The sequence below is a fragment of the Mustela putorius genome, unplaced genomic scaffold (assembly GCF_011764305.1).
Source record: "Mustela putorius furo isolate JIRA1106 unplaced genomic scaffold, ASM1176430v1.1 tig00003853_pilon_pilon_pilon, whole genome shotgun sequence".
NCBI classification, from domain to species: domain Eukaryota; kingdom Metazoa; phylum Chordata; class Mammalia; order Carnivora; family Mustelidae; genus Mustela; species Mustela putorius.
The window spans coordinates 21,573,480-21,600,561 of record NW_025422005.1 but is presented as its reverse complement, the minus strand read 5'-3'; the positions used below and the strand labels follow the sequence as shown (position 1 = coordinate 21,600,561).

The window sequence follows — 27,082 nt, the reverse complement described above, 5'->3', positions numbered from 1 at the left end:
AGGGCTCAAGAGTACAAGGGTCCGGGACAAGCTGAACCCCAAGGAAGATGGGGCCAAGAAAGAACTGTGGTTCAGATTCCTTGGCTTCAAGGGGAGTGAGCAGCACCCCCACAGCTCAGGGTCAGCACCACGCCCCAGTGGTCAGGGCAGACAAGACGGCAGAAGGTCTGCAGGGGGCTGGAGATTCAAAGTCAGGTCACCTCCACTCCCTCCCCCACTGGAACAGCCCAGCAGGCACAAGAGGGCAGTGCCCACTTACAGCACAGCTCCTTGGCAGCAGGCATAGAACGCCCTTCCCTGGATAGTGGTACCTGGCACCAGCCAGACCTGAGCTCCAGCCAAGCCGCTCCAGCACAGTTTCATTTGCAAAGGCTCTGGCTTCCCGTTGCCTGGCTTGGGCCCGTCCTTAGGCCTGATGCCCAGACTGGCAGCCCTCCACACTCACCAGGCGGCTGCCCTCCCAGGCCCCAGCCTCTGCTCCTCTATGTCCACCAGCCTTCTGAGAGAGCCTTGGGGAAGTCATGGCATCAGCCTCACTCACCCCTTACGGATGATGACAATGATGGCCCCCAGGAGGAGGATGAGGACAGCAAGTCCCCCTGCACAGATGCCCAGGATGAGTCCCATCTCCTCCGATCTCTGGGACACCTCCAGGGGTCGCTTGCTTTCCTTGCAGGCAGCTGGGGAGAATAAAGCATGACAGCGGGTCAGAGGGGAAATAGGGACCACCTACCTACAGGGTTTGAGTCCCAAAGAAGACACTAACACATGTGCACAAAGAAAACTGCTCCCTATCCTCAGCCTGCCGGCGGCCTTTTGGTCCAATGTGCCCCCTCACCATCCTTATAACTGCTGCACCCCCATGGACCCCATCAGGAAGAGCTCCCCGTCCTCTCTACTTTCCCAAACCCTCCCATCCTTCAGTGGACAGGAGATGGAGGCTGCCCGGGCCTTCAGACTCACTCTCCTGCTCTCCTGAGAGGCAGTGGTGGGGAGAGAATTATGTACCTAGGGCCTACTGAGAGCATCTCAGGAAGGGGGACCAGCCACACTCCCTGTCTACACTGCAGGGTCCACCTCTCCCCCACCGCAACAAAGGGGGCAGATACAGAACCCAGAACCGGTGCCCAGTGCCATCACCCCCACAGCCCAACCATAACGGTTTCCCCTCCTCAGACCTGTTTCAGGCCGCTGCCAAAGCCCCTTCTGTGACCATGAGCGGAGAGAGGGAGATTAGCCCTACTGCCCAGGCTAGGAGAAAAAGTCTTTCAGGTGGGACAAACAGGGACCTGACCCAGGACTGCCAGACCACTCTCCTCTGCGCCCACAGCTTTGGGAGCTCGGGACCCACCCCCCAAGAACCCAGAGGGGAGGAAACCTTCTGCTAAAGGCCAGGAAGGAACCTAGGCGGGCTTACCTTTCCTGGCGATGCGGATGCAATTCAGCCGGGTCTCCTGGAGACAAAGATGGGGGTCTCAGCAAGACAGAAGCCCCAACCTAACCCTCCCCAGGTGGATCCTTGGGGAACTTGTCTTGGGCCTGGTCAGGGCTTGTCCAGTGCTCATTGTAACCAGAGACACCCGGCCCCTCCCAGAAGGAAAGAAGGCCTGAGGGGGAAGCAGGGAGGGGAGGGCGGGCCCCCCCGCCCCCCCGCAAAGAGGACAATGACTTAGGGAAGGGGAATGAGCTCAGAGGGAGCAGGGGAAGAAATAGTGTGGGAAGGGGGTGGCCATGGGGCTGGTTAAGAGGGGCACCCCGGGAGGAAGGAGCCTGGTGAAGGGGAGGGCTTCCAAGAAGAGGTGGGTGGTGGGCCTCACGGTCTGGGGAAAGCAGGACCCAGAAATGGACCCCTGGAGAGAGGAGCCTAAGACAGACACTAGTGCCTCAGGGAGGGGGCAGAGATAGACTGGGGGCTTAGACGTAAGAGAGTCTGGGGTAAAGGCTCAGGAAGGGGAGATGCTTTAAGAGAAGCCTGAGGTCAGGAGGCTCAGGGAAGGAGGGGAGGGTTCTGGAGAGGGGGCGGGGCCGGGGGAGGGGCTCTGGCCTCCTAGGGGGCTGCTCTGATGGCTCTGAGGCCTTGTCCCCAGCCTATCCCCATCACAAGCCCTGTCAGTCCCTCACCCCCTTCAGGTGGCTTGTTGCCTGGAAGTAGATGAGGTAGGCCTTCCTGGGCTCAAGCGGTGGGTTCCAGAAGCCACGATAAGTCTGGTTGTCACCCACGGTGAAGGGCATGGCTTCCGGCAGACTGCTGGCCGCCAGTTCTGCCCCAAAGTAGTGCACCAGGCCACGGGCCAGCGCCGCGTCAAAGGTCAAGGGCACTGGGAAGCAGTCCTGGCTGCCTGGCTCCCGACGCAGCCTCCGCTGCCGCTCCTCCTCCACGATCACCTGGTACACACTGGACAAGGAGGGGACAGGACAGTGACCCCAGGGCCAGGAGATAGGGAGAGCCATCTGGTGTGGCAAATGGCATGGGCTTTGGGGGCAGACCCAGCCTGGGACTAATCTTGGCTCTGCGTCTTACTCACTGGGCAACTCACTTAACCTCCCTGGGTCTCAGTTTCCTCCTCTGTAAAGCAAGCGTGATCACAGGACTGTTCCACGAACTAAACGTAAGGAAGGAGGCAAGTTTCAGAAGCAGCCAGGGCCTGTCAGCTGTTAGGCCTGTGACTAAGGTGGAAAGAACGCAGGCCCTGCTCAGTGGCACCAAGCCCTAGAGCCCCACCCTGGCTCTCTTCGACCCGTGCTCCTGTGCCTGCCACAGGACCTGCGGACCCAAAGCCTCAGGCTCCACCCCAGTACCCACGGCTCCCTTTGGGCCTCTGGGAAGGACAGTCAGACACTAAGTGTTCATTCATTCAGAAAGTGCATGAGCTCAGACGCTGGGCCCATGATAGGTGGGCACTTGGGGACCTAGGCTTCCTGGAACTGACCTCCAGTTAGAGAGACAGTCATAGAGCAAGCAAGCAAGGCCACACGAATCCTGCCTCTGGTACTCTCCCAACGTGGAGGGACCTCGAGTCTGCAACTCGGAGACCGTCATCTCCGGGTGCTGACAGCTGATCTGTGTTCCCTTGTCCCCATTCCCTCTGATGTATGTCTCCTGGTCCCGACTTGTGTGTTTCTATTTATTTTTATCAGTTTACTGAATGCCCTTTTGCTGTGAGCTCCTCCAAATCCTCGGTGGAACAAAGCCGAGAGTAAATAAGCGAGTGCTGACAAATACAAATATTTCTAGTCACAGGCTCTGTCACGTCTTGGCGTGTGACACCCATTCTGACAGCTGCACTCTGGGAAGTAGCAGTGCCTTTCCCTGGCTCTCCAGCTGTTTCTTCCGAGCTTCGGAGCTGTGGGGGAATCACCCCAGTGCCCTGAATTGGGGCCACACAGCTTCGTCCCTCGTCACTAGCGCACTGCAAACACCAGCCCAAGCCCTCCTTAGCCTCCATTTCCCAGGTCAAGGTTAGGCCTCCCCTAGCCCCAAACCCCGCCAGGAGGTGATAACAGTCAACACTGAACAAAGCATCTTCACTGGGATGGTCCCCAGTATGCAGACAAGGAAAAGGAGAGGTAAAGGGACGTGTCCAAGGTCACACAGCTACTACGCCTGCTCCCAGGCTCAGCTGCACAAGGCCCTGAGGTTCCTGGAAATGCAAAATGCCCCTCAAACACCCTAACGTAGTCCAGAGAGTCTGGGAAGCAGCCCGAGACAGGCTCTGCAGTAGCAAATACAGGGGAGGAAAAGCAGGAGAAGGGGGGTGAGGACATGAGGGGGTGTCAGGGGCATGTGGCCAACCCGCTACCTTCTCAGAGACTTAGCAGGATTTTCCCACACCCAAATACAGGGCATCACCTCTCCGGGTGCACACATCTTTGTGGGAGGATGGGGTGGGCCGGAGGGACAGGGAGGCTCTGTGACTTCAAGAAAAGGTAGAGGCTGTGCAGACAGACCTGGGTTCCAAACCCCAGCGCTACCCCCTGCCAGCTGTGTGACCTGGGGGGTAAGGCCACTGAGCCCGTTTCCCAATGTATGAAATAAGGAGACAGCTCCCCCTGCCACAGGTCACCATGAGGATAAAATGACTTGTGCAGGTGAAGTCACAAACACAGTGTCTGACAGAGAGCAGGCATGCAGACACATCCCACAAATACCCTCATGCTCTCACACACATGCACTCACACCTCCATACCACACATTGCACGTACACAGTATGTGTCTTTATCACACACACACACACACACCATCTTGTCTCCAGCACCTTCTCTCCAGCAGAGGCAGCCCCAGTTTTCTCTAGGGAGAATAAAGTGGAGAAGCCAAGTTCTAGGCCACTCCAAAGAGAGAGCCCTGTCTTGCTGGCTGCCCCAGCCTTCTAGAAAGGCTGAGTCTCCCTGGCCAGGACCTTCTGGGGAAAAAGCTGGGAAGAAATAAGGCCCCCAGAATTTCATTTCTCCAAGATGTCTGAGGGAAGACCCTCAGGAGAGGACTGGACAGTCACACCTCCCCAGGCTGATCACTGCCCAATGATCTCACACCAATCACCAACCGACACCCATGGCTTCAGGGGGGAGCGGCTGCAGGCTTTCCACCTGCCCAGGATCACAGAACATGATTCTCCAGATACTCTGAGCCCTGAGCAGGAAACTGAGGGAGGATGAGGATGCGCTGGCCCACGTGGCGGGGGCTCTGGGTCAGAGGAGGGGCTTCCTCCCTAGGGCCCTGACCTCCCACCTCTCCACTTAGGCTTTCCCACCTGATGGGCGCGCCACGGCCCTGTGCTGGCCTCAGCAGAACGGTGATGGTGTTCTCAGACTCGCCCAGGGGTGACGGCATGTCAGCATAATCAAAGCTGGGAGCTGGGAAAGGGGACAGGAATGTAATCACAGAGCCTGGCCACTAGACCAGGAAGGTCGGGCCTCTAGCCTCGCTTCCTGTCCTCAGATCTCTTCCCCTTCAGCTTTGTTCCCTCTGACCTGAGCTTCCCTGACTTCGGACCCCTAAACTCAGCCCTCAGATTCCACAGTCTCCTGACCCCTCGGACTTAATCCTCCCTGACCCGAGCTTAACCCCTAAATGGTACATTCTCCTCAGTGGGGGTCCTCGAGAGATATCCCCAGGACACCCCCCCCCCCGCAATGTGCCTCTGCCTACAGAACCCTGGGATTGGGAGCTACCTCTCAGAGGGTCAGGCCAGGGTTGGGCAAGGTTACCTGAGATGTTCGTGGTGATCTCGGTGAGTGCCGCCTGGCCAAAGCCTTTGCCCGTCCGGGCGCGCACAGAGAACAGGTAGGTGGTGCCTGGGTGCAGGTTGGAGAAGACATGGTAGGTCTCGTTGCGGAGCTTGGAGATGGTACGTCGTGGGCCCGGCACGTTCACCGCCGGGTCTGACGACTCAATGCTCTGGTAGCTGATCTAGGGGTGGGGCAGGTACAGGGACGGGGAAGGTCATCACTGGCCCCATAGCCTCCCACCCATCGTAGTTCAGGAGAGCTAGGGAGAAGGCTAGGAAAATGGGAGAGGTTCAATGGGACTATGGATGCCCATAGCCCAGACCTCTGGGCACCTACACCTCTCTTCTTTCGGGGCCCCTGTCCCCATAACCCACAAGGCACAGACCCTGACCAGGAGAAGGAACCTCAGTGATCACTTCTGCCCCGCCATGCATCTCCCTCTCCAAGCTGTGAGCCCACCTTCCACCAGGGATCCCCCCGCTGTAATGAGGTCCAAACCCACCTCATACTGAGTGATGAGGCCGTTGGGTTCCTGGGGCTCCTCCCACTTGAGGAAGATCATGTCCTCCAGGGGAGTGAAGGTCAGGGACTCGGCTGCAATCCCGCCAGGCACTGTAAGGGAAAGGTGGCCCAAGGCAAGGGAAAGCGGGCTTTGGAGCCAGACGCCTGAATTCAAATTCCAGCCTTGCTGTTTCCTAGCGGGCCTGCTGTGACAACTCCCCTCCCTCAGCCTCAACTTCCTCGTCTGGGACATGGGAATGAAAACAACTCCACCCTCACTAAATAAATGATGCGATGGACACGAAGCACCAAGGTAAATATTGGGAACTTCATTTGATTCCACCTGTTCCTAAGAACTCAAAGAAGGTAGCTGCATTTTCATTACTAAGCAGCCTGCATTCAGCAGAGAATGTCTGAATGTTCCTATTTTGTTCCAGTTGAGTGGTTTTCAGAAAATACAGACCTTTGTCAGAGAAATGGAAACAATTGCATTAGAGTGGCGGGATTCTGGGTAGGAAATGTTTTCTTGTCTAAAAATTTCTGATTACACAAAAACTACATTCGGTGCAGAAAATCAAAATGAGCATCACGAAAATCAATGGCACCCAGAATTCCATCACTCAGAGACACCATTAGCATTTTCGCATAAACCCTTTCGGTTGGGTTTGGTTTGGTTTTGCTCTAAAGCACCATCTTAACAGTAGTCACAGGGTATTTCTTCTAGGAAGAGAATAGTCTTTAGGAAAACACCTTGATAAACCATTGTGGGGAAGCCGAAATCCTAAGGCAGGGAAAAGCAGAGCCCAAGGTAACCATCTTAAAATGAACAGTCCACAAGGCAACCCCACCCTCCAACTACCAATTTGATAAAATGAAAACGACAATTCCAAGTGTTCGAGAGGATACAGAGCAACTGAAATCTTCACACGCTGCTAGTGGGCGTGTAAACTGTCACCAGCACTTGGGGAAAACTGTCTGGATAGATCTACTTATTGTGAACATACATCCCATAACCTAACCATTCCATTCCCAGGCATTAACCGATTGGAAATGTGTATATCTACACCCCGCCCCCGGCGCCAATAAAAAGAATCTACAAGGATGTTTCTTACAGAAAATTTAAAAATTTAAAATAGGAATTTTGATATTATTTGATTATAATTTAAAAATTTAAAATAGGAATTTTGATATTATATGATTATAATATAATGTAATATACATTAAAATATAATATTATTAAAATAAACGTGGTAGATTCACGTAACGGACTGTTGAGTAATAAGAATGAATTCCCTAGAACTGGACTCACTACATGGCTGGCTTCCTCAAGTGCAGTCAAGAGAAAGAAGCCAGTCATAAAAAGAATACACTGTGTGTGACTCCACAGATAGAAGGTTCAAGACCAAGCAGAAATTAATCTATTGCATTATAGCTTGGGATAATGGTTACTCTCAGGAGGTTGTGAGTGGGAAAGTACATAAAGGAGGTTTCTGGGGATCTGCTAATGCTATTCCTTGATCTGTGTAGGGGTTATCCTGGTGCGTCCAGTCTGTGAGAATTCTCTGAGCTGTCCACTTCAGGTTAAGTGTACTTCCTGAAGTACTTATACTAATACTTCCATGAAAAGTAAAAAAAAAAAAATATTAAGTAAAGAGCAGTTACTGGAAGGACGGAGGAGAGGAACAGAGAAAGAAGGACAAGCAGCCCAAGTGAGGCCCGGTCAGAGGCAGGTAAAGCAGCCATAACATACCTGGGGGAGAGGGGAGACAGAGGTCAACCGACTTTAACAAGGAAGGGGTCTGATGTTGAACCTGAGGCTGATTGTGAAGGGTAGTAGACTAGGCCATCCCCAAATATACCCCTTTGGCCTAAAGATTACTTTGAACTGAATCAAGAAGCAGCAGATACAAGAAAATTCTCTGCCCTCTGCATTTGCCTAAAAGCACGACATAAATCTGTAAAAGTGCCCCCCTCCCCTCCCTAGCAGGAAGGAAAGAAGTTAAGCACCAAGTCAACACTAGACTCTCAGCAGCCCAGAAGAATCTGCATAAACTTTACACCTATCACTACTTTCCCCATATATTTGCCTCCACATAATCCACTGTCCCTAGAATCCCAAAGTCCTTTTCTCATCACACTGCTTCCCTAGAAATTCATTGTTCTTGTGTTAAGACACAAGGTAAGCCCAAATTTCAGCCACTCCTTTGAGTTACGCATCACTGAGTAATTCTCTCCCTGTATGTGTGTGTGTGTGTGTGTGTGTGACACACACACATGGTAATAAATTCCTATCTGTTTTTCTCTTGTTAATGTCTATTCTCAGGCTAATTTATAGGGCCCCAACCAATGAACTTAAGACAAGTAAAAGGAAAAAAGTTAAGTTTTCCCTTCTCTGCATTTGCAATGCACTTCAGGGTAAATCCAGTCCTCACTCCCACCCCCAGCAAAAACTCAGCACATCAGCATGGGACCTAGGGCAGACACATTGCCATGGGTAAGGGGGCTTTGTGGAAATGGAAATCAAGGAAGGAGCTGAATTTTGTGTCTGCACCACTGCTGTGCAGAAAAGTCCACATGTAGAGAGTCGAGAAAAATTGTCAACCAAGGAGCTCTGAGAACCTGTAGATCTACAGGAATCTAGGGGAAGGCTTGGGATCTATGCTGGTATTACAGTACCATTATTAAGAATGAAAACTTTGGGGGCACCTGGGTGGCTCAGTGGGTTAAAGTCTCTGCCTTTAGCTCAAGCCATGATCTCAGGGTGAGGATCAAGCCCCGCAGAGGGCTCTCTGCTCAGCAGAAAGAGTCTGCTTCCTCCTCTCTCCGCCTGCCTCTCTGCCTACTTATGATCTCTCTCTCTTCATATAAATAAATAAAATCTTTAAAAAAAAATTAAAAAAGAAAAAGAAAAAGAAATACTACACTCAGAATTAAAAAAAGAGAAAAGGAATGAAGCAGACAGCCAGGTCTGAAATCCAGTTTGGCTACCTATCTCCAAGCTATGTGACCTTACCTGTAAAATGGGGATAGTATATAGTTGCCTACCACCTAGGCTTGTCATGGGGCTTATATGAAAAGCATTCACAATAGTGCTTGACATGCAATGAGTGAATTATCAGTATTGGTTTGACAAAAGTGGAACGCTGTACCCTGCAAGAACAGAACACACAATTTTTTCAGTTACATATGGAACATGTCCCAAAATTTAACCATACATATGGCCCAATTTGGGCCATAAAGCAAGGATCAAATTTCAGAAGACCAAAATTATTTAGAGTATTCTGACCACAGAGGAATTAAGCTAGAAACCAATCACAGATAATTATGGAAGTCTTAAAAATCAGACAAGATAATTCTAACTCTTGAGTCAAAGAAGACATCCCAGCAGAAGTTATAATAACAAAGACAGAACACATCAACAAATAATAACAAAGACAGAACACATCAAAACTCAAGGGATGCAGCTAAAGCGGGGCTTCAAGGGAAATTTATAGCTTTAAATATATCTATAAGAAATAAGGAAAGGGGGGCGCCTGGGTGGCTCAGTGGGTTAAGCCTCTGCCTTCAGCCCGGGTCATGATCTCAGGATCCTGGGATCGAGTCCCGCATCGGGCTCTCTGCTCAGCAGGAAGCCTGCTTTCCCCCCTCTCTCTGCCTGCCTCTCTGCCTACCTGTGATCTCTCTCTCTCTCTCTGTCAAATAAATAAATAAAATCTTTAAAAAAAAAAAAAGAAAGAAAGAAAGGCTCAAAATCAATGATCTAATAAGCTTCCATCTCAAAAAGCTAAAAGAACAGCTAATAAAATCTAAAGAAAGTATAAAAAAGGAAATACAGAATAGGATATATACAGTAAAGGAAATCAACTAACCCAAAAGTTGGGTCTTTGGAAAGATTAAAAATGTACACACCCCTAGCAAGAAAATGGTGAGAAGACACAAATTAACCAAAATCAGGGGACACATGCTAATGATCCTACAGAAATTAAATAAATATAATCAGAGATTATAACCAACTTTATGTCAAGAAATGTGACAATTTAAGTGAAATCAACAAATTCCTTAAAGCCCAGTACACCAAACAGATACTAAAATAGAAAATCTTAATATTCAAAAACCTATTTTAAAAAATAAAATTGTGATTTAAAAAACATGGCCACAAAGAAAACTCCAGGCCCACACAGCTTCAGTGCTGAATTCTTTCAAACGTATAAGGAAAAAGGATACCCATCTAACCCAAAATCTTCCAGAGAATAAAATATTAGCCTTTGTTGTTTCCTTGGTCATTCCTTCATTGTTTGAATTGCTTGAATCGGAAGCAAAAAATTTCCGAGAAAAATTTCAGCCTGGGGGCACCTGGATGGCTCAGTCTGTTGGATGCCCGACTCTTGACTTTGGCTCAGGTGGTGATTTCGGGCTTGTGAGATCAAGCCCCAAGTCGGGCTCTGCACTGAATGGGGAGTCTGCTTGAGATTCTCCCTCTGACCTGTGCTCTCTGCCCCCCACCCCACTCACTCTCTCAAAAAAAAGAAAAAAAGAAAAAAGAAAAGAAATACAATATATTTTTAAAAAACATTGCAGCCTCCCATAGGGTGTCTGTGGAAGGCACCCAGTATGCCAGGAACCAGGGCTGGGATTCTTACCATCCTCGTCCGTCTGGAAAGTGACCTCCTTGCCTTCCTTGCGCCCCTCGGGGTTAGCGAGGATGAGCCGCACGTGAACATTCCGGTAGGGCAGCAGGTTCTTGATGGTGTAGCGGCTGGCGCCCCGCTCCATCTTCACGCACTCCCGGACGGTCTGGTTGTGGCTGCTGCCCAGCGTGTAATGATAGCACAGGGACACCGCGTACGTGTGGCAACGTGTCACGTTGTAGCCCAGAGGTTCCCACTGCAGGGTCAGCTGGCGAGCCTGGATCTCAGCGAAAGCCAGGCCTTTGGGGGCCCTCATGGGTTCTGGGGGAACCCAGGAAGCAGAGAGCAGAAGGTAGAGGAAACAGGAAGAGAAGAAGTGGGACAAGAGAGAAAATATCAGCTGCTGAGATCATCCCTCCTCGGTCCTCCAGAATTCAAGAGACCGCCTAGGACACGGAACGGGAAGTAGAATTGTGTGCGCTGGAGTCAGGCGGGGCCACATGTGAATGCGACCTCTGCCCCTTGCTGCTGGCAACCACCAGCTGAGTCCCTTTGCCCTCAAACCTTAGTGTCCTTCACCACAAAACGAGATAATATGCCCTACCTCACAGGATGATTGTGAAGTTAAAGGTAATGTGTGCAAAGCACGTATGACAATGGCTGATACACAACAGGCCTTCAAAAATGTTAGCTACACTTTTTTTTTTTTTAAGATTTTATTTATTATTTATTTATTTATTTATTTATTTATTTGACAGAGATCACAAGCAGGCATTGAGGCAGGCAGAGGTGGGGTGGGGGAGTAGTCTCCCTGCCGAGCAGAGAACCCGATGCAGGGCTCAATCCCAGGCCCCTGAGATCATGACCTGAGCCGAAGGCAGACGCTTAACCCACTGAACCACCCAGCGCCCCTACACTTTTTCTTCTTTAATAACACTGTTCACCTTCTATTTCAAGATCATCCTGGAGGGCACTGGACTGTCTGAAACAACCAAATGCTCTATTTTTTTAATTTACTAATTCCAAACGTTCTGAAACAGCTTATAGTAATACATACAATAGGATAAGATACAGACATCAGGATGATGGGGGAAATCACAGCCAAATAATTAAATAGCGCCAGAGAATGTTAGGGCAACAGAACTGTGTGCCATTAGGTCCCACACAGGTCTAAAGAGAAGGTTCAGATTGGGTAGTGAGTTTTTGCCAAAGCACAAAGGGAAACACAATCTGTTCTAGAAAGGCAGTAACAACAATGGCGGGGGGGCACCTGGGTGGCTCAGCCAGTTAAGGGTCTGACTCCCGATTTCAGCTTGTGATTTTAAGTTGTGATCTCAGAGTTGTGAGATCGAGGCCTTCTTGAGATTATCTCTCTCCCTCTCCCTCTGCCCCTTCCCCCAGCACGTACTCACTCTCTCTCTCTCCCTCTCTCTCAAATAAATAAATAACAATAACAACAACAACCATGGCCGTTAACAGGCACTGGGGGCTTTGCCTGAGCCAGGCCTTGCTCTAGAGGCTTGACAATGCTTTATCACAATGAATCCATCCTGTAATCCAACAGACAGGGGCCATTATTAGCCCCGTCACACAGATGTAGAAATGGAGGCACAGAGAGATTAAGTAAGCTGCCCAGAGTCAGTGGCCTGGATAGTCCAAGTTGAGAGGCAAACCTGTACAGGCCGGCTCCAATATTCAGACTCTTAACCACTACCTGCCTCGCCCTGAGGAAGTCAGCGTCCAGGAACAACCAGCACAAAATCACACAGATGCCTCAGGAGGAACAGACAGCCGCGCCCCCCCCCCAACCCCACGCATGGGAGGAACACAGTGCTGCGATTCACAGCCTCTGGGTGCATCTGTGAAGTCAGATGGTAATATGGTAAAGGACCCCGAGGCTACCGAAGCAAAGGCAGGATGGAGCTCAGGTGCTCAGCCTCTAGTCCTCCATCTGCCTTGACCAGCTGCGTGATCTCCAGGCTCTGGGCCTCAATTTCCTCATCAAGGAAATGATGGAAGAAGCCAAGATTGCTGGCGATGACTGGCACCCAAACTCTGTGAGATGCAGATTTTATACACACACACACACACACATAAAATATATATTACCCTCAAATCCCTTGAGCACCCGCGAAGCATCCCCAGTTAGAGACTCTCGGGACACACCTTAGTGAACAGATGAGAAAGCTTGGCTGCTTGGCCTCTTGAGATGATTAACTACGACCCTATTACCGTTTCTACAGGATTCATTTGCTCAGGATGCTCTTTACAGAGAGACACAGAGGGAAACACCAGCCCAGGCTGCTCTAGACTTAGTACAATGCCAGCCCAAGCACAGCCCAAGACAAAGTTCATTTCCACCACAGCTTTCCTTCCTTCCCCGGGGCCATGGGCACGTGGCAGCCTCCAGTCATTTATCAGGCCACCAAAGAGGTATGTCAGCCCCTGCTAGGAGCAAGGCCCACCTCTTGACTTCTTGCAAAGTCGGGCTCCCTCCTCCCCACAAGCAAGGCAGACCCGATCCCCACCCAATATGAATGTTAGGGGTCTGGTCCCACTGCTCACTGCGATCCCAGGGCTGCTGGCCACAAGCCCACTGACCATACTTATGTTTCCTCTCCTGTTCCTGCCTCCCAGAGATTTCCCTCAGGTTTTTCTATGTGGTTTTGTTTTAACCCACACTCTTAGGTGCTTGGAGTAGATGGGGGTGGATTCTGTGTGCACTCCCTCTGCCATCTTGTTCAGAGATCCTGGCTTATTCCATGACCTCCAGGCTCTGGTCCTGGCTACCCCCCGTGTACAGTCTGTCCCTGGGTGTCTAGGGAGCCCAAGTACCACTGATTTATTTGCTCCCAGCAGCTCTGCTCACATCCCTGCCCCTGGGGACACTGGTCCCTTTCCATCTTTGCAGTACTGGCCAACATACACGGCTGCCTTTGCCCTCCTACAGCATTTAAACAAAGGCACAAGAAATTACTGTGATCTGGTGACATAGGCTGGGCTGGGACTATGACAAACAGGACAGTAAGTGTCCCATCCAAAAGAGACAGCTGCTACTCAGCTCCAGGCAATATGCCCATAAAGGACTATAGACTCAGGATGGCCAGATCCTCCCTTTTAAAAAAAAAAAAAAAAGATTCTAGTTTTAAGTAATCTCTACACCCAACATAAGACTCAAACCCACAACACCCACAACTTGGAGATCAAGAGTCGTGCGCTCCACTGACTGAGCCAGCCAGGCGCCCTGAGATCCTCCCATTTTTTAAGAGAAGCCAGAAATTCAGATTTTTATGTGAAACCTCCAGATTTTTAAATACTGGCAACCTACTTGGGTTTTGATAAAAACCACGTCGTATGGCACAAAATAACAAACGTCTGACCTAAAGGCTAAAATTCAACCTTCGTGCTTGGTGCCTCATTCTCCAAAAGCCATGTGAGCCCCCACCGACCTCACTGGACTGAGGGATCTTTGAAAAGAAAGTTCACTCTCCTCTTCCCTCTCCCCCCACCACCCTGATCGAATCTGGGCAGATCCAGGGGCTCGAATAGTTTGTTGACTACAGACTGATATGTTGATTGAAGGGTGTGAATTCATGAGTCTCTCTGTTTCCAAAAATCATCTGGCATCCAGACGTACTTGCTTCAGCTGCCAGGACACACTGGCAAAACAGAACTTAGGAAGCCCCATCCCTCTCCAAATTCCACAGGGCTGCAGGCCACTCAGAGATCAAAGGTCAGATGTGTGTGTGTGGGGGGGGGAGGATGATGAACAAGGAGGCTCACAGTTAACACCTGAGACATTACATCAAAATGTGTTGATTTGAATAATTCTAATAGGATGCATTAACCCTATACCACTCAACTGTTTCTCTCCTGGAAGGGGCTTCAGAGCGAGGCCGGGTGCCCCCCAAGTTCAAATCCAATGGGCTCTCCAAAGTGCAAATTCTATATAACCATTTGTTAAAGCAATATATGTCAAAGCCCCTTCTTGAGCCACTCCTGATTATCCTCAAGAAATTACTCAGAGGGGAAAAAAAAACCACTACAAGACCTAAGATTTGCAATGCAGTCTTACTTATAATTATAAGGATCTGGAAACACAATCGTTCAGCAATATGGAGACACTGCCTGGACTTCTATAAGCCAGTAAACATAATTATAAACAACACCACACATGGGACACCACGAAGCAGAGGAAGCAGACTACAAAACGCTTTCTACATCCCAATGACAAGGGTGTAAAACTGTGTACCGAAGGCATATGGGCAGAGATTCGAAGAAGACTGAAAAACTGGGCAAGGATGGCAAGGTTTAGAGTGATTTTTTTTTTAATGCCTTTTCCTGACATTATATTACTGTTTTTACAGTAAATCGTATTTCAGGAAGGGAGTTGTAGAGCGATGAGGGAGAGGACAGCACAGCTGGCCAACAGCAAAACTGCTGACCAAGGCGCCTAAGCAGGGTGCTGGGGAAGGGGGCAGGGTACATCAATGATCCAAGGGGAACATGTCATTAAGATGCAGAGGCAGAGTCATTTGAGTTTTCTCTCTCTGGTCCTGGGCCCCTGCGTCTGTCCTTGCCAGCCTGTGGGACGTGTTCAGCAGCGCTTAGCACAACATGGCCACGTCAGCCCATGACGGCACCTGCTGTCCCCGTGCCTGCTGTGGTTTGCAAACACTTCCCTGGAAATCGGGATAGTCAAACTTCAGTTCCGACTGCTCTGGACTCACTGGGTGGACCTGGAAAAGTGACTAACTCTCTAAGTCTCAGTATACACATCTGTAGAATGGGAGTTAACTACCACTGTCGTCATGCAGCCTGCGGTCCGGGCCCACTGTACCATCCCCAGGCAAGTGCCTTCCCCTCTCTGGGTTTCACTCCCCCACCTGTACACTCAGGAGAGGAGAAGAGAGGTTGTCTGTGGACCCCTTTGCTCTGATTTCTTTTATTCTGAATACCAGAGCAGAATGGGCAACTGTCCATGACAACTGTCATTTGCTGAGTGCTTACTATATGTCAGGCCCCATCTTCACTTAGATTCAGCACATTTATGGCCATTATTTGCACTTAACACGAAGCACTGGGAGGCACGAGGGTGCAGGCCTCCCACCTCCTCTCTTTCCCATGTTCACTTATTCCCTAAAATCTCAGGACTAAATCCGGGGTTCTGAACCCTGGTACCACTGATATTTTGGACTAGATAATTCTCTGTTGTGGGGGCTGCTCGGGCACTGTGGGATGTTCAGCTGTTTCCCTGGCTTCCGCTACCCTTCAGATGCCATTATCACTCCACCCCCAGTTGTAATAACCCATGTCTCCAGACACCGCAAATGTCTCCCGGGAGACAAAAATCACCGCCAGTTGAGAACCAGCAGGGTAAAAGATCTCATCCAGTCTCGTGGCTTTAAATACCATCTAAGTCTATAGTGATGACTTTCAAATTTATATCTGCAGCCTGAACCTCTTCCCTGAGCTCCACTCGTAAATCCATCCGCCTGATGGCTATCTCCACTTAAACGTCTAATAGGCATCTCAAAGTCAACTTTTCCAGCACAGGACTCCTGATCTACGGCACCCCATCACACCTGCCCCTCTGCAGTCTGCTTCTTTCCAGTAAATGACAACTCCATCCATCCAGCTGCTCAAGCACAACACCTTGGAGCCATCCCCGCCTTCTCTCTACTTCCCCTCTCGCGTATTGCACAGCGGGTCCATCAGCAAATGCGGTCTGCTCGACCTTCACGATAAACCCAGAATATATGTCAAAGCCCCTTCTTGAGCTAACCACTTTTCACCACCTCCTCCACTTCCTCCAGCTGCCAGCCTCCACATCTCGCAGCTGCCCCGTTACAGCAGCCTCCTCACTGGGGTGCCCTTCTTGGCCCCTCGCCCTCCTAGAATCTATTCTTTGCAAAAGGGCCAGAGTCATCCTTTTAAACAAAGTAGGTGATGTCACCCTGCTTCCCACCACCCCCCACCCCCACCCCAAGCAATTTCTCCAGCTTCCTGCCGTGGCTGAGTCCTTCTCAGTCCTCAGTCCTCAGTCCTCAACTCCCTCAGGGCTTGCTCAAAAGTCACCTTCTCAATCAAATGGTCCCTGGGGCTTTTTAAAACAACAATCCCCCCACCCCACACCCAATCTGCACCCCCACCCCAGCCCATCCTGCTTTATTCTTCGCAGCACTTATCATCATCTGACAAACTATATATCTCACTTGTTTTACTGTCTGCTCCTGCCACCATTTGAGATCCACGTAGAGTTCCTGCAGGGCAGGAGGAACCCACATGGCCTTGGTCTATCATGGTCACAGTCCTATATCCCTATATTAGTGCCTGACATATAACAGGCACTCAATAAACATTTGTTGAATGAACCTTAACACCAGCCCTGTGTGATGAAGACTTATATTCTTCTCATTCTGTAAAACAAGGGGACAAAAGCTCCAGGAGGTTAAGTAACCTGACCCAGATCCCTCATCTAGAAAGTAATTCCCACTGAACACTCCAAGCCACCACCCAGGGTCTCTTAAAATGTGACATGCAACTGGATTTTAGATGGATCCCCCAATCAGCTTTTAAAAACACTTAAGAATATAGACTGGCAAAAAAAATAAAAATAAAAACCTTGCATCTTAACCAAAAATTAACTCAAAATGGATCACCAGACTCAATGTAAAATGTAAAAACTATAACACTTTTAGGAAAAAAAAAAAAAGGAGAAAATCTTTGCGATCTAAGGCTAGGCAAAGAGGTCTTAAACTTGACATCAAAAGCACAACTCATAAAAGGAAATGTCGACAAACTGGCCATCATCAAAATTAAAACCGGTTGCTCTGTAAAAGCCCAGGTGACGAGTATGGAAAGATGAGCTAAAGCAAGAAGGAAATATTTATACACTGCATACCCAACAAAGGACTAGTACCTAGAATGTGTAAAGAACTCAAAACTCAGAAGGAAAGAATGAATAATCCAATTAGAAAATGGGCAAAGATATGAACAGTTCACCAAAGAGGATGACAGATGGCAAATGGCACATGGACAGATGTTCAACATTGGGCATTAAGGACAATAAGGCAAATTAAGACCAAGACAGGATATCATGACACCCCTCTCAGAATGGTTAAAAAAATAAATAAATAGAGACAATTCCAAATGCAAACAAGGATGCAGAAAACTGGATCATTCATACATTGCTGGTGAGAATGCAAAACAATACAGCCATTCTGGCAGTTTCTGATGGAACTAAATACACAATTGCCGTGCAACTCATCAGTCGCACCCTTGGGCATTTATCCCAGAAAAATGAAAACTCATGTTTGTGCAAAAATCTGAAAGCAAATGTTCACAGCAGCTTTACCTGTAATAGCCCAAAACAGGAGCCAGTCCAGATGCCCCTCTCTTAACAGTTTAAACAAACTGCAGTATTTCCACACCATGGAATACTACTCGGCAATAAAAAGGAACAAATGACTGATGTACATAACAACTTGAATGAGTTCCCAGGGAATGATGCTGACCAAAATAACCAATCTTAGTGCCAAGACAGTTCAATGGGAGAAGAATACTGTCTCCAACAAACGGTGCTGGGACAACTGGAAATCCACATGCAAAAAGAATGAAGTTGGTCCCCTAACTCACACCATATGCAAAAACGGATCAAAACGGATTAAGAGCCTAAATGTAAAATTTAAAACTATAAAAGTCTTAGAAAAAAAGGGTAAAATCTTTGTGACTTTGGATTAGGCCATGGTTCTTTAATATGACATCAAAATCACAAACAGCAAAAGAAAAACAGACAAATTGGACTTCCTCAAAATGAAAAACTGTTGTGCTACAAGGGACACTGTTTAGAAAATTAAAAGACAACCCACAGAATCAAAGAAAATGTTTGTGAATATATTTGATAAGGATCTAGTATCCAGAATATATAAAGAACTCTTACAATTCAATAATACAAAGACAAATATCCCAACTTAAAAATGGGTAAAAAAAAATCTGAGTAGACATTTCTACACAGAAGACATCCAAATGGTCAGAGCACATGAAAAATTGCTCAATATCATTAAGCATCAGTGAAATGCAAGTCAAAACCCCACTGAGATACCATTTCATAGCCACTCCAAGGGTTATAATCAAAAGACAGATAATAACCACTGTTGGTGAGAATGTAGAGAAATCAGAACCTTCAAACACTGCTGATGGGAATGTAAAAAAATGGTACAGCTGAATACAATATGCTGTTGTCCGGAATTAAAAAAGTATAAAGGAGAAAACATGCCACAACATGGATAAACCTTGAAAACATGAGTGACGTGAAAGAAGTTGGTCATCAAGACTATGTCTCGTATGACTCCATTTATACAAAATGTTTAGAAAAAGGCAATTCTACAGAAATGGAAAATAGATTAATGGTTGCCTAGGGCTGGAGGTGGTAGGAAGAAATGTGGAGGGTGCTAAAGAGTACAAGCTTTCCTTCTGGGGTGATGAAAATGTTCTAAAATGGATTGCGGTGACAGATACACAACTCTGAATATACCGTAAATCACTGAATTACACACCCTAAGGAGTGAATTTATGAGATGTGATTTATATCTCAATAAACCTGTTACCAAAATTTTAAAAACCAATTTCAAAAGCATATATACTCTATGATGTCATATTTATATAACATTTTTGAAATGGCAAATATTAGAAATGACGGGCAGATTAGTGGTTACCAGGAGCTGAGGTCGGAAGAAGGGAGGGAGGTGAAAATAGATATAAGAAGCCACACAAAGGCTTGACTAAAGAGTATCTTGACTATGGCAATAAACACACAAACCTATGCATGTGATAAATTGTATAGCACTAAATACACAAACGCACACACACAAATGGGAACAAGTGAAATCGGAGAACTCTGAAGAAGATCTGCAGATTATATAAATGTCAATACCTTGGCTATGATATTACACTACAGGTTTGCAAAATGTTACCATTGTGGGAAACAGGGTAAAGTGTGTGGGGAATCTCTGTATCTTCTCCCCCCCCTTTTTTTTAAGCACTCTCTATACCCAGATTGCAGCTCGAATTCACCACCCGGAGATCACAAGTCACATGCTCTACCAACTGACACAGCCAGGCCCCCTGCAGTTTTTCTTACAATTGCATGTGAATTTATAATTATCTCAATAAAGATTCCAATTAAGGAACTACATTGAGATCTGTTCTGTTCGAGTCTCAATTTCTGTTCAAATTAAACAAGAGCGTCCTTTGATACAGAAGTGCCATAGCTCCTAACAGCTGTTTGTACCCTTTTGGACAAAGAAGAGCAGACCTGAGTCTCAAAAAACCCCACAAGAGAATCCAGTTGAAATTTAGTAACACAGTTTTATTTTATGGTTTATAGTCATTTATTAGGTATTATAATGGAGAATTAAGAACACAAATTCTGGGGTGCCTGGGTGACTCAGTGGGTTAAGCCTTCAGCTCAGGTCCTGATCTCAGGATCCTGGGATCGAGACCCACATCGGGCTCTCTGCTCAGCGGGGAGCCTGCTTCCTCCTCTCTCTCTTTCTGCCTGCCTCTTTGCCTACTTGTGATCTCTGTCTGTCAAATAAATAAATAAGATCTTAAAAAAAAAAAAAAAAACACAAATTCTGGACCCAGCCAGTCAAGGATTCTAATGCCAACTCTGTCACTGACTAGTTATCTCACCTTGTGCCAGTCACTTAACATCTCTGTACCTCAGGCATCTCATCGGTAGAATGGATATGACAAGAATAGGTAGATCATAGCACTGTGAGTTTTCAATGTCTGTGTGTGTGTACCTACGTGTTTACACATATATGTGTGAGTGTCCGGCACAAAGTATTAGCTATCATTATTACCTTTACCACAACAAGGACTGGGGGGATATCATGACATTTTATAATGTTTCAGAGGCTCAAGTGCGGGCCATATTACCTCTCCTAATGAGCCCCCTTGGCCCATCCCCGGTTAGCCCTAACCCCATACCCAGATGTCCCAACGACGCTGTTGGGCCAGGAGGCACCCACCTGCACACTTGGTGCGGCTGATGAGGGGCGGGCCAGGGCGGCCAGTACCGCCGTCACCAGGGCGCGTGAGCAGCACGCTGATCTCATACTCGGTGTCCGGGTCAAGGTGCCACAGCTTGTAGGTCTGCAAGCTGACGGCGTGCACCTCAGCCCACGGACCACGCGACATGCGGTACTCAATCTCCTTGCGCACAATCGGCCCGTCGCCAATGATGGAGTTGGTATTGAGCTGGATGATGAGGTAGGTGGGCCCCGCGCGCAGCAGCTGGGGGGGCGCGATGGGGGTGGGGGGCTCTGCGAAGGCGTGAGGGAGAGGCGGAACCAAAAAGATGAGCTGTGAGACCCTGCCTCCAACTCCACATGGTAGCATATCCAAATCTCCAGTAGCCCTCCCTGTCCTCCAAGGACCCTGATGAAGCCCCCAGACCCTCAAAACTAGACCTTCTTGCCTACCCCCACTAAATCCCCAGGCATTAAGGGGCACCCGCTCCAAAGGCTGATCCCACATTCACCCCTAAGCCCTGTCCCTCATTCCCCTCTGAATCCCCAAGTTCTAGCGTTCAGGGGCTGACCGCAGGCGGGTCGGGTCAACCCCAGATCCCCTCAGCCAGACCCCGCCTAGCGGGGCTCACAGCTTAACAGGATCTCCCCGCTCGCCTGCCTCTCAGTCACACCCCGCCCCCGCCCAGCGGAGAATCTGTCACTTCCGCAGGCCCCGCCCCCGGCCACACCCTGCCGGTCACACCTCGACCCCGCCCCTCGGAGGTGGCATCCCCAGCACCCACCCCCCACTACGCGAGCGTAAGCCGGCTGACCCTTGACGATGAGCTCCGCGAAGTTGGAGACGCCTGCACCTCGCGGGGCCTGGGACACGCAACGATACAGGTCCTGCTCCGAGCGGCTCACGGAGGCCAACAGGAAGGTAGCCAGGAAACGCCGGTGGCTGATGTGCCGCACGCCGGCGGCGGGCACCAGCACCCCGCTCTGCCGCTGCACAAGGGTAAGGTGGACAGGGTCAGGAGCGCCGGAGAGGGAGGGTCGTGATCTCTCTATAACCCGGACGAGGGGAGCAGTCCCTAATACTCAGGGGACGCAGGGGGTTCCTGGAACTAGCTCCGCCCCTGGAAGGTGCAGGATAAGAAGCCCATTAAGGGAATGCAGTCTCTGCCTCTAATGGAGAGAGGTCTGGGGATCCTGGAGCCACTCTCTGTCCTGGGGGTAAAAGAGCCCCCAAGAGGGCAGAGCAGAGTTTAGGTGAGGGCAAGGAGGCGTGAGTAGAGGTGCTGGAAAATGCTGGAACGACTCAGCACCCCCCCCCCAGGAACCCAAGTCCCAGAAGAAGTCTCCCACACCCCAGTAAGGTCCCTGCGCCCCTCACCTGCAGGAGAAAGTGTTCCGCCTCTGCTGCTCGGCCTGCTGCCATGCACTGGAAGGAGGCGTTCTGGCCAGCATTGACCTCCACATCGCCCAGGCGGGAGAAGTGTGGGGCCTTCGCTGCGGGAATAGAGCCTCAGTGTGAGCCGGACCTGTGCCCCCCACAGGCGGAGCCATGGCCACCACACCCCTCACCCTGCACCCCCCGTGGGCTGGGACTCACCGCAGGGGTAGCTGAGAAGCAGGACGTCATCTAGGCCCATGTAGCCCCTGCGGTCTGGGGAGATGAGGGCCTCAAACAGCACCTGGGGGAGGCGGGAGGGTCCCTGTCATATCCCTCCAGCTCTACCTGGGGAGGTGCCCACAAGGGACCTCTTTAGCTCTGCTCCAGTTCAGGCTCCTCAACCAGCAGAGGTCAGCTCAACTCACAATGACCTTCCCTACCAAGTCTGCTAGTTGTGGGAAGGGAGAGTCAGCAGCCAGAGCTAACAAGGTCAAGGCCAGAGGTTCCATCCCAGTTCTGGTCAGTTACCTTCAAGCAGGAAAAATTTTCCCAGCCAGGCAGGGTTTCCAGGTCAGCACTGTTCCAACTCACCCTTGACTCCAGCCACTGACTATGTCCTTTGACAGTGATCTCTGATGCTAAATCTGCACCACAGCAGCAAAGAATAACCCAATGCTGACCACAGACTGACCCCTGACCTTGACCACATATTGATTCCTGATGCTGAACACAGACTAATTTCAACCTTGGTCACTAGCATACTCTGACCTCAGGCTGACACCGCTCTACCCCCACCCCTAAGCACAGGCTGACCACAGACCAAACCCAGCCTACCTGATACTCATTGGGCCAGAAGGTGCTGACAGCCAGCTCTGCCTGGTGCCACTGACGGCCATGTGATCCTGTCATGTTCCAGACAGCACTGCCCAGGGGACCCCCATTGACACGCACATAGATGCCCAAGGTGCCCGGGCTGTGCCCATCCCGGCTGTACAGGAAGTAGCTGAACTGCACGCAGTGGGTGTCATTCTCGCTCAGGCTCTGGAAGATGACATGGGCCCTCTGGCCTGCAGCATGCTGGGAAGCATTGACCATCAAGTAGGAGCCTAGAAAGAAAAGAGGAAGAGGCAGGAGCTAAGGAGGCTTGGGGAGGACCAAGGTCAGGTGAGTAGAAGAAGGGGGCAGAAACAAAGGACTCCAGACATTTGGACTCATTGGGAGTCAAGGGTTCTGAGTTCTGGTCCCAGCTCTGACTCACTAGATTGAGTCTCTTCACCTCCCTGCATCTGTTCCCCGGAGGAGAGAATTGGAGAAGCACAAAACACACAAAAGTGACTCTCTCAAAACCCTTTATGGCCCCTCACCACCTACAATCACAGTCCAAGCTCATGCTGACCCATGACTTTCCCCATGTGCTGAGCTGCCCTTGGAGGCGGAAACTAACTAGGTCATTTATCTTGGAGTCAAGAATCTGGCACATGACAGGCCCTCGAAAGCTCCCCTTTCTGAAGCCCTCCCTCCCTATCCCCCTACAGGCTTCTCTCCTGGCCCTTGGATCATTAATAAAGTGTAGGTCTGTCTCCCCAGCAGCCTGTGATGCCTCCAGGTCTCCACTGGGTCCCCAGCACAGGTCTGAACCCAAACTGAATGAGTGTGTAGAACAGAGACTGAATGAAAGGACTCTAACTTCCCTTCCAGCCCCCACCCTGGGTCTAAATGCCTGGGATACAATTCTTTTGATTTGCAACATGGAGAAAGGCAGAACTCTCCTTCCCCAGATCCAGATCCGGGCTGTGCATGGGCAAAGGAGTGGAGGGGGCCTGGCAGAAGGAGAGTGGGCTGGACTCCTCCGGACCTGGCTGGAGGATTATGGCTTCCCTTTTGTGGGGAGAAGGCCCCAGCAGCTGCCAAGAGGATGCCCACAGCCACCCAGCGCTGCCTCCTCCCAGGCTTGGCTACCAGCCAACACAAGCTCATTCAGATCCCAAACCACGAGGCTCCCTGCTCTGGGAGGGCTCCCCAGGGACTCCACTGGAGGGGATCTCATTCATTTCTGTGAGCCAGAGGCCTGTGAAGGTAGCCCCTGGATCAGTCCTGGTGGGGTAGTAAACAGAACCCCCAAGTCCCCATCCCCACCCAGAAAGCGGTACATCCTGGCCCCCAACAGTGGGGCCTGTCCCACTCCTCCCTCCTCCTCTCTCCTCTCCCTGTGAGCAGCTGTGTGTGTCTCTCCGCCTTTCAGTCTGACACTTTGTTCTTGCCTCTTCCTCTGGCTTCCTCTGCCCCTCTCTCTCCTCTCTTTTCCTCATTTCACTCTTCCATGTCCTCTCTTCATTCAGGTGGCTCTTCCTTCTCCCTCCATCCCCAACTCCCTTCCCTAGAATAGAAGTACCAAGAGAGCAGAGACCGTGGCCCTCTGGCCAACCACTGCAGCCCCACGAGCCAGCACAAGGCCCGCACTAAACACTAAATTTCTCTCTCCCCTAGCTCTGCAGGTGTGAGAGAGAGAGAGGCAGAGCCCACACAAGGTCCCTACCATGGTGGGCACCTTACAGATCAGTCACACAGGTCAGACTTGGATACCCGCTAGCACAGAGGTCAAACAAGGAGTTGAGGGCTGTTTGTGCAAAGGCAGAGAGAAGGGCCCCAGGGAGGGCACAAAGGCAAGAGGCGGAGACAGGGGCCTCCAGGAGGCAAGGTGAGCGGTAGGTGACGACCCTCAGGGCTGCCCGTGTCAGGCTGGGCAGGGCCCCTCTGGTGGCTTCAAGTCTTGGCCTCACCACTGAGAACTTTTGCTGACTCTTCCCAAACTCCTGAGAGCAGGTGCAATTGCAACCATGCTGTGAGCTGAGTAGCAAAGGGCCTGACCCGCTACTATGACAGGGCACAGGTGAGGACATCCTGACGTTTCTGCTTCTGGGGTTCCCGCAGCAAGCCCATTTGTTCTCATATTATGCTGTGTCTTCCAACCTAAGCAAATAAAGTTGATAATTTAGCCTCCATCTGTCTTATCCTTTTTTGGATGCCCCATTGATTCTGCACCCAGTGAAGGGGTGCTGGTAACTGGACCCCCTCAAATACCTCCAATAATAGCAACTAAACATTAATTGAATGCCTACATGCCACTCCCGTGTTAGGCACCTTGTAGACATTATCAAATAACCCTATGAAATGGATTGCTGGGCTCTCCCCTTTATGGTTAAGATAATGGAAGCTCAGAGAGGTTAAGTGATTTGCCCAAAGTCACACAGCTGATAAGGCCAGGATTTGAAGACCAGTCCTCGTGACTCTGGAACCAGTATACTAGGGGCCATCATCAGAGTAGGACTACAGTCCACATGATTAGGCTCCTGACTCCCATCACAGTGCTCACGATGCCAGAAGTGCCTCATCCTGAAACAGGGCAGAGCTAGGTAGAAATTGGGAAGGATCTGGGACTTCCAAGAAGAAGGGGGCAGAGGAAGGTTGGTTTTGCAACACCCAGCCCCCCGGGTTACAGCTCAATCAGCATCTTCACATCCTGGAAGTCAAGGATGCAGAGGTTCTCAGGGAGAAGAGAGCCTCCCTGAAGGTGGGGGGGCTTAGAAAGACCTGAAGGGAGTAGGGTGGACCCCGAGCTAACCTGTAGCCGGAATAATGGGAAGTGGGTTTTAACTATCCTAGCTATAAGTGCCTTTGATTACTTGAACCCGCACCCATTTTACAGGTAAAACTACCTGATACACACAATTGGACAGCGTCCACAGAGCCCCACATTCATAGTATCATGTTTGTCATTACAGATGCAAAAGCAGATGAGACCCGAAGAGGTTAAGGAACATGTCCAAGGGCACACAGCAGGGAGCTAGAACTGGAAGGAGGGAAAGAGAAATGGTGGTGGGGAGGAGGCTCACCATGGGGCAGATCCGCTGGAGACCGGGTGCCAGGGTGGACGTGCACTTGCTCCCACTGGAAGTCATCGTACTGGGCCTGGCTGTACTCACAGGGCACTGCTGGGTCACTCACTTCCTCGAAGGTGCAGCCGGCTGTGAAGGCAAGGCCTGGTTAGTCCTGGCTAGGGAAGAACCCCTGGCCAGGAAGTCTCCTGGGGCTCCCCTCTAGGGGCCCCCACTGCACCCTCCCACCCAGGCCCACCCCCCCATCCCTCCCTCTCCTGGGTCTCTCTCCACTGCTCCCTCCCTCCAACAAAACTCTCCCTTCTCCAACCCTTTCCCTCTTCTTATTGTCTCCACCAATATCAAGACCTCCCCATACCACCCACACCCCGCCAGGACTCGCCAGGACCCCACCTTGCTCCCTCCCCCAGGAAAGACCCTCCACCAGGAAAACCAGTTAACGTTATCACTACATCATTAGAGCTTCACCACTCAGGAGATCAGGTGTGGAATTATCCCCATTTTACAGACGAGGAAACTAAGGTCTTAAGGGCACGCAGCTCAGGACTGGCAGGCTGTGAGCCCAAAAAGCCAGCCCTGACGATCTCTCCCTCACAGTAACAATGGCCACCGATCATTCTAAGCCCTCCACGGCGCTAGCTACCAGCTCTCGGCATGGCATCTCATTCAGGCCTCAGGTCCTGAGGCAGGGACCCCTATGATTCCTGCCCCACAGGTGAGCTTCAGGGAGTCACTTGTCACCCAATCACCCAAGTCAGGTCTCTGCCTACCCGCCTGGGACAGGAAAGGGCCGCACGTATGACTAGAGAAGCAGCGTCCCGTGATTCGGATCGAGTATTTATAGTGGAAAGGAGAAGAGGAAGGAGGGAAGAAGGCGGGGTAGGATCCGATGTGAGTCCTCTGCCTGGTAATGAGGTCCATGGTTCTCAGCTCATCAGAGCCCTGAGTCAGGCACCTAGTAAATGTCAGAACGCCACTGGGGGGGGGAAGACACTGCAAACTGGTTCCCATGCCCACCCCCCTAAACCGCGGTGCTAGAGGGCCCGTTGTGGGCAGTCCAAGGCCTCAGGGACCTGGGAAAAGGCCTGGCCAAGCGGTGAGGAAGCAGGGACACGTCAGGCCAGGCCCCATGCAAGGTACCTGCCAGCCACCCCATCTGACAGTCGACATGACGGAGGCCCCAGGGGATGAAGGGCTCTGTGCACAGTATCCCAGGGCAGGTACGTGAGCGGGCGGTGGCATCAGACAGACTTGGGATTGAATCCTGACTCTGCAATTTGCCAACCCTTGCGACTGTAGGCAAGTCACCTCCTGTTCCAAGCCTCAGTTTCCATCTTTGCACAAGGGGTTGTTGGGGATGTGCCTATCACCAGGCCTAGCGCATGCAAGTTCTCCCGAAATGGCCCTTCACGGGTG

The 27,082-nt window shown here is 50.4% G+C and overlaps 1 protein-coding gene across 7 annotated transcripts in view; it reads right to left on the bottom strand.

The window, feature by feature from the left end:
• Nucleotides 1-27,082, bottom strand: part of PTPRU (protein tyrosine phosphatase receptor type U) — a 77,130-nt gene that overhangs the window by 35,935 nt on the left and 14,113 nt on the right. For all 7 annotated transcript variants that reach the window (XM_004740969.3, XM_045064076.1, XM_045064074.1 and 4 more), the window contains exons 2-14: nt 25,664-25,795; nt 22,605-22,876; nt 21,990-22,071; nt 21,771-21,886; nt 21,208-21,382; nt 20,393-20,686; nt 10,368-10,676; nt 5,729-5,838; nt 5,206-5,407; nt 4,749-4,851; nt 2,122-2,395; nt 1,418-1,454; nt 542-680 (exon numbers count right to left, since the gene is read on the bottom strand). In XM_004740969.3, coding sequence (XP_004741026.1) covers nt 542-680; nt 1,418-1,454; nt 2,122-2,395; nt 4,749-4,851; nt 5,206-5,407; nt 5,729-5,838; nt 10,368-10,676; nt 20,393-20,686; nt 21,208-21,382; nt 21,771-21,886; nt 21,990-22,071; nt 22,605-22,876; nt 25,664-25,795 — 2,245 coding nt within the window. The remainder of the gene's footprint in view (nt 1-541; nt 681-1,417; nt 1,455-2,121; nt 2,396-4,748; nt 4,852-5,205; nt 5,408-5,728; nt 5,839-10,367; nt 10,677-20,392; nt 20,687-21,207; nt 21,383-21,770; nt 21,887-21,989; nt 22,072-22,604; nt 22,877-25,663; nt 25,796-27,082) is intronic.